At 38.1% G+C, this 12,015-nt stretch overlaps 1 protein-coding gene across 1 annotated transcript in view; it reads right to left on the bottom strand.

The window, feature by feature from the left end:
* Positions 1 to 6,072, bottom strand: part of LOC109030161 (O-acyltransferase like protein) — a 44,822-nt gene extending 38,750 nt beyond the window's left edge. The window contains exon 1 of the mRNA XM_019040990.2: positions 5,648 to 6,072. Within this exon, the coding sequence (XP_018896535.2) occupies positions 5,648 to 5,813 (166 nt within the window). The 5' untranslated portion in view covers positions 5,814 to 6,072. The remainder of the gene's footprint in view (positions 1 to 5,647) is intronic.
* Positions 6,073 to 12,015: the final 5,943 nt, after the last annotated feature.

The following is a 12,015-nucleotide window of genomic DNA, read 5'->3' as shown; positions in this document are numbered from 1 at the left end:
GCAACAGCCAGGCGATAAAGTGTAGGCCGAGCGATAGGAACTATAGCTCGGCGATAGGACCTATATCCCGGCGATAGGAACTATAGCCCGGCTGCATAATTTTTTATCGCTTCATATAGCCCGGCCGTATGATTTTCTCCGCATTCTACAGCCAGCTATATGATTTTCTGTAGCCATTTCCTTACGGGAAAATACATTGTAAGTGATGAATAAACCAGGTCTGTCATATCATTTCACGTCACAAGCACAGAATACATATGGCTCCACCAATCACAAGTGTGGCGGTTGAAAAACAACCGTTTTGAATGGGTCGGTTCCAAAAACAGCTTTTTTTTGAGTTTGAGAGGTCATTTCAAGGTTTTTTAGTAGCGCCATCGTTCTTTTCGTAAAATTTGCCATAAGAATCAGCCATCAATTTGCAAATCCCCGCACCTTGCAACAGGCCCATTATTAGAGCCTAACACAAAGCAGAGCGGCGACGCACTGGCGCCTACAAACCTAACAGGGATACTTCACACATTGCGCAACGCGTGAAGTATCCCTGTTAGGTTTGAAGGCGCCAATGCGCGTTTCACGCTGGCTGCCCGCCCGCCGCAGCGTGCCACGGCGCTTGAAGCAACTATTTCACACCAGAGGTATTGCACAGTATCATACGAAACTGAAGGCGCTCTAATATATTAGGAATGACATGCATCCATCAAAAGTACGGAGCTTTCCTTGCAAAATAAATCAAGATACCACGGCCCAAAAAGAGAGCAGTAGTCCAAAAACTCACTAAGTCCTTAGCATCCGTAATTATATAGTAACGTTTAGCATACACTTTATCGCCTGGCTGTTATACTCAATCGCTATCGGCTATAAAAGGCTATAGAAATTGTGTAGCCGGCTATAGAAACTATTGAAAATCTTACAGCCGGCTGTAGGTCTATGGTATTTTGGAACACAGATTCTACTGCCAATTTTTACCAGGGAATAAGTAGCAAAATTACCCAAAGATGCAAAATAAAATTCTTTAAATTGAGGGAGTTTTTTGGGCTAAGGGAGGCGCCATTTGTAAAATGGAATATCCAACCCAAAATTTTTTTAAAGTTTGGGCTGCCCATGAGTAAACAAAAATTTGACAAGCGGCCTGAAGTTTGAATCATGAAATTCTTCCCAAAAAATTAAGTTTTCACCGTTAAGGCGTCTCATTGCCTCCCAAATCCCAAATCTATAGAAAGTTTCAAACAAAAAATTGTGTCATTAAATTTTGAATACCTGAAAGCACTAAATAAATAACGTTTTTCCAAATTTATTCTTAAGGGATAATTAGGAGATAAATAACAATATTACAAACTTTGATTTTGACATTGAATATGTGTTTCCCAAGGAGGTAGCTATGGACCTTGCAAAAGAAATTCACCGAACAGACCTATTCTTTCCTAAAATAGTCAGTCCCTTTTTACTGCCCAGATGTTCCGGTCAGAACATCATGTTCTGGTCACAACATCATGTTCTGACAGTTGAATCTCATAGATTACGGAAGAAATCGACGGTGTAAGTCCAGAACCACGTATCTCGTTTACGATGTTTGAAAATCTTCGTTCCTATTTCATTTTTTTAAAGAAGAACAAACCAACATCAGTGGTTGGAATTTACGTAGAATTATCCTCGCACAGAGAAAAAAAATCATGGCAGTTTTTGAGAAATGCTGTTGAGTAGTTTTCCATGTGAAAAATAAAGTATGACAGGAAGTCTGCCATGTCACAAACCGAGATACGTTGTTGCGGACTTCCACCATCAAAACAGAGGCGGGTCCAGCAATTGGGCAACAATGGATTTCCTCCATTTAAACCTATGCTAAATAATCTATTCTTGTCGAGCACCTGGCCCCTCCAAGAATCGATACTTTTTCATAGGTTTAAATGGAGGAAATCCGGTGTTGCCAAATTGCTGGATCCGCCAATGCATCAAAATGAAGTATATCCACACAACTTACAAAAATCGCATTACTGTGAACAATTCAATCGAGGAAAATGTAAGCATGGAGGAGATTAGAAGGAAAACTGTTAAGTGTCATGTAATCTTTGGACGCAAAATTGCGTTAGTCACCTCATCACACTTAAAAGAAAATTCACCGTCAGTTCACTGAAAGGTGAGTAAGTACCTACCGTGATTAGTTTGTGATACGATTGGTTTGTTTACTGTAACTAAATGTTATAGTATATGGCCCGCTCGACCGATATTTGCTTCAAGTACGGGTGAAATCGAGAGGTCGGGAGGGGTCTAAGAATCGCTGTAACAATGCGTAGTGATTTTTCAACACCGCCTAAGTCCTGAAAGCAACAGACACTTAGACCCATCAAGATGTTTTCAATCTTTATAGAGAGGGTGAGCATCACAACTAAAAACTCACTCTTGGTAGGCGAAACAGAAATTCACTGCGAAGGTAATTTACGTGTAGGGGAAAATAAATCCGTGCCGGATCTCAGAAAGAATGTTATGAGGGAAACAAACACACTCACGCCTACAAAAAATTTAGTAATAGAACATGCCTTGAATAATGAGGGTACGCAGTCATGAAACTAAAACCTCGCCTCCTTTAATTCTTAAGCGACGACAGAGTGATGTCAACGCAAAATATGACTTCTAATTGCCTTTTCATTCTAGATTTTTTGGCGATTTAATAAGGATAAACGGCATAAAAACTTTTCGACGCTGAAAAATCATTTTCAGCATGAATTTGAGAGGAAAAAATGATGATTGGGATTGACTTTCGGTCCAGTAAAGTGAAATAACTGCAACTAGTGTCAAAGCAGAGTATGCGTCACCAACTTGGTCAAGCGGTGCCCCAAAATTTGAATTTTCTCACACATATAACAGTATTCCGAACTGTCAATTTTTACTTCTTGCAAACCAGATTTTGTCGGCGCATTTCGGCATGAGCAAAGCACAAAAGTCATAACTCCAAGCTAAAAATGACCATCTTGACATGTCAAATTCTGAGGTCGTAAAGTGCGTATCTCCGCGTAAATCTTCGATTATTTTTTACATTTTCACAAGAAAAGCTAACCAAAATATTTGACATCGTCCATGAATATCATTGAACGAGTGTTAAAAAATTCGGAGTAACACGAAGTGACAACCCTGTAATTCTATGTAGTCTTTCCTCTACATGGAGAGTTCAACTCATTCTTGAGTTGCACCTGAACCCATCGAACACCCTCAATTAAAATATTTTAAGATTTTTTTTATTATTTTTTTTTCAAATCTTTATAAATAATTTCAACTACACGCGTGTATCAAGAAAAATTAATTTAGGGGCTAGTTAATAAATGACAAGAGCTAGGATTACATTGAATACCTAACTTGTGGGTCCTTGACCCTAACTTAAGAACTGAACACTGGGACAGTGATTTTTTTTTTTTTTATTTTAGCTCTTAAGATGATTTGGAAAGAATGTGTGATACCTCTGTGTTTTTCGTAGAAAAATAAACACTTCTTGCGCAAACTTCATGTTGGTTGATTTATGAGGAATTCCAGCTTATATAAAAAGTGAGCCTTACCGGGAAATATTAGATGAAACATTTTTCTGTAAGCATACTAAGCCTAATCCAACACTCGGTTCTTGGATGGAGGGAAGTGGAGTAAAATAGTCATTTTTGGTATGACGTCATACGTACCTCCACCCACTGAACAATGCAAAGAAAAAGAAGAAGAAAAATACGAGCGACACCGACGCCACCGTCCAGAATAAAACATGTCGTGCAGAATTATCGGAATTTTAATAGCCTAAGCTCATAAATTGCTCGAATTTTAATGAATTTAAAGTACAGAAGAAGCATTCGCTGTTTTTGGATTGGATGAATTTCAGCTCTTTCCCCTATGGATCCGAAATAAACGTATTCAATTTTGTGTGTGTGTGTGTGTGAGCCCCCATTTCAACCCTCGTATATTTTGATTTGTCATGAAAATTTTTAGAAACTTTGAAACACTAACTAGATAGCCTTCACGACTCTTTTAATAAAATGAACCATTTTTAAACAAAAATGAGGAAAAGTTGCCTCACAAATTTTAGTATTTTCTAGTGCGATGATATCCATTGAGGCAGTGATATACGTGAAGGTAATTTTTCATTGAACATGTTTTCCAACTTCGAATAAACTGAGTAAAACGTCAAGAGATAGTTTTTGATCTTTGAATTATTTTCGAGGATCACGACGTCTTGACTTTTAAATGATCGTAAAAAACACACACTTTGGTCAAAGAGTTTACATGACTTGCGAGTTGATGCTGGTGCTGATAAGCTACTTATGATGGTAAAATTGCAATATTAGTATCAGTCTTTAAGATGATTGTCTTCGTAAGGGCAATCGATGGTAAAATGAAAGAACATAGAAGATTGATCTGAGTCTTAAAATTCACATGAAAACTTTTTTATCTGTATTAATTGCTTTTAATCGTCGCAGTCGTAAAATGCATACCTCCGATTGAAAGCAAGGAAACACATCTTTGCTCGTGTTTTATCGTTTAAAAAAAAACAATCATTGGTTTTTCTTGAAATTTTCTCTGAATTTTCTTCAGTCGGTTGAACATTCTCAGAAAGGATCAAGGATATATTTTAATTAGTTTCTTAAAAAAAAAAAAAAAAAAAAAAAAAATAATAAAAACATATAAGGGGATTGTTATTTGCCGTAATAGAGATAAGAAAGTTTTTATTCTAGCCATTCAACTCTACGTTCGTAGTCAAAAAACGACCATCAACCTTTTTGTTTTGGATCAAAACGAGCATTCAATACATATTATTCGTCTCTATTTTAATTTTTCGAAAAAATTTGGTTTCTCATGGTCATGAACGGATTCTTGTTGTCGTAACAAGAATCTCTGTCATCCAAAAAAAAAGGATATGACATGATTCCGGCCGTCCTACAGAGACTTCCATTATGGTATTGTTATTCTTCGATATTCCTATCGGTAAATTAAAAAATTATGTTCCGTATTACACAGGTACAAATGAGGGGCTCGGAGGACAAAGCGTGTAAGTGCAGTTTTTGCTATTTCGAGAAATACGTGCTTAAAGTTGTAAAATTACATGGAGCCTTCTGGCGGAAAGGAATTTTAAACTCACTTTTTGATGCTGTAAAGTTTGATTTCAGTTGTGGATTTTTCACAGAATACACTTTTAAACTAGTTTTAGTTGAATTTATGAAAATCTCAAGTTTTTCAAAAACTGCGCTTTTGCGCCTTGTCCTCCAAGTCCCTTAAATAACATTCCCGTCGTCCCAAGGAAAATTTCGCAGGTCAGTGAGCAATAGTCGGAAGTTTCTATTTATTTTAACGGAGTATTTTAAAATCTATCTGGAATCTGTAAGTAGGTAAGCCGGGAAATCGACGGCCTAAGTCCGCAATCCCATATCTCATTTGCGGTGTCTGAAAATCTCCGCCTCTATGTTACTTTTTTAAAGGAGATCAAATTGACATCATTCATTGAAATGTTTGCAGAATTTTCTTCGCACAGAGAAGAAATATCACGTCAGTTTTAAAACATTGCCGTTGAGTAGTTTTTCGTTAAAAAAAAATGGCAGGAAGTTTGCAACATCGCAAACCGAATTATGTGATTGCCGACTTACACCGTCGAAATGTGTTCAAATGTTGACGTCGAACTTACTTTTGACGGCCCATTGAGTCAAATTAGCCAAAGATTGCGCGTAGATTTCACTTTGGATCCTGCACTTTTTGGACACACCGGCCGACCGCGGCGCTACGAGGAACGGGAACGAGGCGAAAACTTGACATATCAAACCACTGATAAGCACTATCACCACACTTTTCATCGTTGCTAATTCCAAAAACACTAGTCCCAGTGACTAGGAAGAGCACGTGAGCCGTTGGGCAAATCGCCAAAATTTCGTCCTAAACGCCGCCACTCGCACTCACCGACTGAACCTCTGAAACCATCGCGCCCCTGAACTTGAATCATATAGGCGTCAATTTACCGGCTTCCTTTCTCGCGAAAGAAATACCGATGAAAAATGCCGAGAAGAAGAATAACCTGGCTAGGAGTCGGTTTTTTTGTTGCTTGTAGTAACGAAACTACTGGATGTTGCGGGCTGGATACGCGAGCGCGGGAGTGTTCACCCCCCTCCCCCTTCCTGGCTGGTCGCTGACATGCAGCGAGACAAGACTCTTTATTGCCAATCTTGTTCACCGAGGTAGAAAGATGTCGCACCTCGCAGCGAGGAGAGAAATGCGTGGCAAACAAATTTTTCCCTCATTATATCTATTATTCCGCGACATTGAGCTGCTTTTTGCGAATAGAGCTAAAAGCAATAGTTGTTGGTTAGATTTTGCGATATTGTTCTCTAGAATAAAATGGACCTTATTTTACAAAATGGAACTCAAAACGTCGATAAGATTCTGCGCCTTTTTTTTTTTTTTTTTTTTTTTTTTTTTTTTTTTTTTTTTTTTTTTTTTTTTTTTTTTACGGAGAAGAAGAGGTAGGGCTGGTAGGGGTTGTTGGATGATAAGTGCATCTTCAATTAACTGTGGTAGTATCCCCAATAAATTGGTTACTAACCCAGATGTCGCGCTACTACCATAATCAATTGGAAATGCCCATATGATCCAGCAACATTGGAGTAGTACCAAAATTTTAGGGATAACCCCTGTCATGTTCTTCCCCAAGTTTTACAACAAAATTAACTGCCTTTTGCAAGAGGAACCAAAATCACATCTAAATTGATGAGAATTTGGAACTAAACTTAAAATTTTCTTTCAAATCAACTGTATTTTTTAAAACTGAATAAAAGGCACTGCTATGTTGCGGTCACGAAGAATTCGTGACTTTTTTCTTTCCATCCGTAAAGTAACCTAAAGTAGGTCAATAAAACAAATTTACTCTATTCTTACGTCATTTAAACTTGTTTTGTGTGCATATAGAAATCGGAGGCAAGTTCAGGTTTCGTGTAACATAAAGGCGATGCACAATAATTGCACTTGCATAGCAACATTACTCTCGGTCTCTATTTTTGAAATTTCACTCCCTCGCCCCTCCACCCTCTAACGGAAATTATATGCCTTAATGGTATCGTGCTGTTATGCGTAAGTCACGCTCGTCACGGAACCGTTTTTTAACGCGATTGCTGCTCTAATTTAAGGAAAAAATGAAGGAATCTATCGGCATTTTTCTACATTCAGTTATACCTACGAAGTAATTACTCCGCAGCTGGTTGCCTCTGTGCATTTGATCGTTTTTCTTACCCAAATCCAATATTAGTGTCTCCGGTGGTTTTACAGGCATCATTGATACGTAGCAAATCTGGAGCGAACGCGAGTATTGACGCGAAAAAATACGTCTTTTGTATTCGGAATATGTACATCATATCCAAAATATTTTTGGAGACTTGACGCAGAATGTTAAAGAAGGAGTCTTCTGTGAAGATGTATCGCCTCACGCAGGAAAAAACAGGGTTGCACAAGGTTTTGAACCTTGAGTACATTTTGGAGACTTTAACGCAACATTAGAAAAAAAAGAGTCTTCAGATAGTAGAGTTTGACAGCACTGTATCTCCATTACTGCCGTGCTAAGGAAGAACGCCGTATGAGCATTCGAATGTTGCCAAATTTCCTCTCAGAAAATATCCATTTTTGAAGGAAGTTGTGAATATTTTTCCTTCAAATTTTCGGACTTATATCATATATCGAACAAAATCCTCCAAAAAATCGGAGAAGAAATATTCGAAATTTTTCCTGAAAATTCGTTGTTTTTCGAAGGAAATTTGGCAACGACTGATGGCTCATACGGTGTTCTTCCTTAGCACTGCAGAATACTGAACCAAACAAGCGAGCAAGGTCCCCTACTCTGTAGCGGGTTTTGTTATCCCTCTATTTCATTCTTCATTTCGTGCATAGTTAAGAGGTTTCCATCTGAAAATCTTCCGAGCGGTTTGGCACCAACGTCCTTCCTGGCTATCTTTCGCACCCAGGCGGGGGAGGGGGGGGGGGGTGCAGTATCTTCTTGCCGGCCTTTCTGTGCCTATAGTTTTCACTGTTTGCCCATATAATGCCTGGTGGGGTTGGTCTGCCCTTGAATCATAAATTTCTAAAATATAGCCTTACCAAAACGATGTAGCAACAATTTTTATAAATACATCCATCTAAGAATAACTGAAATGCATAAAAGGGTCGAACAGAGTTAAATTTTGAACAAATGTTCCCTAATTCGTCGTTCCCCGCACGAAGGAACGTAACTGCATTTCAATGTTGCCAAATTTCCTTGCACAGATTGCATTTTTACCAGGAGAATTTCGGGCATTTCTGACTCAAAAATTCACTGATTTTTCTTATGATTTTATGCGAAAATCAGACCAAATTTTGACAAAAATTGAACAGGTCTATTCTTGTTCGATGTTGAATTGTTTGAGTCAATTTTGCAACCTTGGAATGGAGTTACGTTCTTCCGTCTGGGAGACGACGAATTTTACAAAAATTGATGGTTGCTATGTATATTCCCAGTATCAGAGTGAACGTTTGTTTTTGAAATAGAATGATAAAATAAAACACAATTTTAATTAAATGCGAACCTAGTTGAACAGAAGATCAGCTTTGATCATATGGATTGCATTTTGCAAAAAGGAACCACTAGCATTGCAATGATGCTAAGATTGTGCAACTTCATCCTTTGCAATAAAATTGCGGAAATCGTGAAAAACTATGAAATTTAGATTGTAATTTTTGTCTTAATTTTACAGTTTTTAGCGAGTAAAATAGAAACAATTAATGGATAATCGGGGTTTTCCTCCAAGACAAATGAAGTTGCACAATCTTAGCAACATTGCAATGCTAGTGGTTCCTTTTTGCAAAATGCAATCCATATCAAGCATGGCTATAAGGAAGGATAGAAATCCCTGCAACGTCCACATGCAAGTATATTAGTCCCTTTATACCCAGAGTTAAGACAACTCGATTATCAGCTGACTGACAGCCGGCCTTGGCTGGCCATGGAGGCCGAAACGAGTGCACCTAAACGAACGATATTGAGGGATAAGGATCAGGAATCCTGCGATGTCTGTCACACAAAAACAACATCAACAAATTGATCAATTAAAACGAAAATTAGATTGGTTTGTGAATAATTCCTTAATCTATTTTCATTTTAGACCGATGGAAATAACAATTTACTCTTGATAAACCACAATTAGGTAGTATTTTCATTATTCTTGTTCACATTCGAGGTACCGCCATCTTGGTGCACTCGTTTCGGACTCCATGAGCGAGAACCAATCAGAATTGGATTTTTTTTTAGGCCACTTTCAGCCCAACCAAAAGTGAGTTGTCTCAACTCTGGGTATAAAGGGACTCTAAATTATATTATAGGTATCATTAAGAAAAAAAACTTCCTGGCTCCGTATCGTTCTCGGTCTTTTTTAAACCAGACTTTTCCTCGTCAAACAGGCGTGCCGCAAGTTTTAGACGAATCCGACGTAAATTAATAGATAAATATTCAGTGTGACTGTTTTTATAAGTTTTTGCCTTGACTCACATATTATTCTTCATTTTCTCACGGCACAAAAATCACTCCAATAACTGAATAGGGGAAGTAATAATTCGTCATCTCATTAAGACTTATCGACAATTTTTTCCTAATCGGAAATCCTAATCTAAAATTCGCTTTTTTATTCAGCTCAGATGATGCCACAGTCTTTTTTGTACTATTAGATCACATAACCCGCACATAAAAAAGAATGATTGCAGCCATACTAAGATCAAAAGTTCCAGTTGAACCTTTATATTGTTTTAATTCGGGCTTTTAGAATAGAAAGAATCACCAGTGTCGAAAGGCTGCCCTAGAAACACGGCAATTTTCTATTTTCCCGGTCCCAAGTATAGCATTTCTCAACGGAAAAATCGCTATATATTGCGATTTTATCACCGATAAAATCGCCAGATCATCAACATCTGAGCGATTATCCTCGAATATATCGCGATAAAATCGCGCTTTTATCACCCGACAATTTATCGCGATATTCTCGAAATAAAAATCGCGATTTGCTGCGATTTAATCTCGACTTTATCGACAAAAATTGATCACGATTTTATCGAACCAAATATTGCGATTTGTTGCGATTTAATCGCCATATATCGCGATTTTTAATGCGATAATATCTCGATGTATTGCCACAGATATAATCGCGATAACCAACCGAAAAAATCGCTATTTATCGCAATCACTGCTACTTGAGATGTAGGTATAAGGTTTGAGTTTTACTTCATTTCTTTTTCCCAAGGTCAGACGTAAGAAAGCGTTGAACTAAGAATTTAGATAAAATAAAAAAAAAAAAAAAAAAAAAAAAAAGAAATGGAATTCCGCAATCGGGGGGGGGGGGGGAGGGGTTAAAACTAAAGTTGTATTCAGTACCAAAAAAAAAAAAGATTTAATATAAAATGAAAGAAAACTATTAAAATCTCCACGAACACATTTCAAATTACGATCTAGGTTGCGTTCCATGTGTAGAAGAAAATGGACGTTTTAATGTCCTTTCCGTTTCTATCTACTGAACTTGAACTTTGATTATCATTCATGATCGGTGACGATGAGGACGTTAAACGAAGACTTCTGATGACGTCTCGCAAGAACGCGCCTCCGGATCATGCGCGACGCGCGACGCCGCGTCTGTGGACGATCTATTTCAAGTTGAACCGCCAGCGCCGCTACACTTGCAGCCTATGAGTTGTTGACTCCGTGATTCGCGTCCAGTTTGCACGTCGTGTTCACTACCGTTGCGTTGTCGGAAGGGCACAACGCACCGTGCATGAGTAGGAGTGTAAGGGCTGGACCATACCATGGGTCAGTTGCGCTAGTTACGGGGTTGTATTTTGATGGTTTAAGCATATCGGTCAGCTAAACAGTTTGATTTGATTAGTGGCTTTTCAAAATTAGAGCACAATGCCATATACATATATGCCATTTTTGATGACCCCATGACTAGAACTGTGTCTAAAAGCGCATTTATACAAATATCTATGTTGCCACCATATTTGTTTTATATTTCCCACCAAAATTGATGACCTTTTACATGCCGGCTAATGTTGAAACAGCCCTGATTTTATTTTACAATTTGGCATTTATATAGCCCTTGCGGTTTTAAGTGCAAATTGATAAGTGAGATTATAGGTTAGGTTGGGTTATGTTAATTTAGGTAAGGTTATGTTAAGTTAGGATATGGTTGTTTTATGACAACGCACGATTCCGGTGACCCCATAAGTTTTGTCCAACGGGGTGCATATCAATGATCAAAGTGCGAAACTACGGATCTCTATTGCGGTGTTTCAAAATGCCCGCTTCTATTCGGTTTTTTCGAGAAAAAGCCAACTTTATGGCTTGACATTTTTACAGAATATTCTGCTAATGGAGAGGAAAAATTAAGGAAGTTTTCGATGAGCGTTAACTATTTTTCAAGGAAACCACGAAGAATAACTGCAAATATGCAACGTTGCAAACGGAGATACGCGATTTCGCACTTTTGTCCCCAAGTGTGTATTATCCTACATAATCAAAGTTTCCCTAGAAAGTAGATTTCAGCCAGAGATTTTCGAGGAATTCTCGTTTTTGGTGACGAAAAAGCTAATATGGCTCTAATATAACAATAGAGGTCAACTGAACTTGACGGACCCAGGAGTTGCCCCATGCCATGAAATGGTTTACTTTTCTACCGCTGCGATTAAGTCTCCAAACTTTCCAGTATGTTTCCCGACTCCTCAAATATGTTGGACCAGATAATGTTTTTCATCATGGCTATCATGGTCAACTGGACTGGACTGAAGTTGTATCACTCCAGATTCGCCTCATGGGTCGTATTCGATACATCCAATACGTAAGATTGTATTGATATCGATTGGTTCAACGTGTACCCATACATAGCCTCAAAAGTCAATTGAGTAATCCAAGGAAACGGATTTCTTGTGATGGGTTTTTGATTCTTATGAGTATAAAATGGTAATGAAAACAGTGGCGTGGCGTGCTTTGCGATATATCGA

The sequence above is a fragment of the Bemisia tabaci genome, chromosome 2 (genome assembly GCF_918797505.1).
Source record: "Bemisia tabaci chromosome 2, PGI_BMITA_v3".
NCBI lineage: Eukaryota > Metazoa > Arthropoda > Insecta > Hemiptera > Aleyrodidae > Bemisia > Bemisia tabaci.
This window is presented reverse-complemented; position numbering and strand designations above follow the sequence as displayed.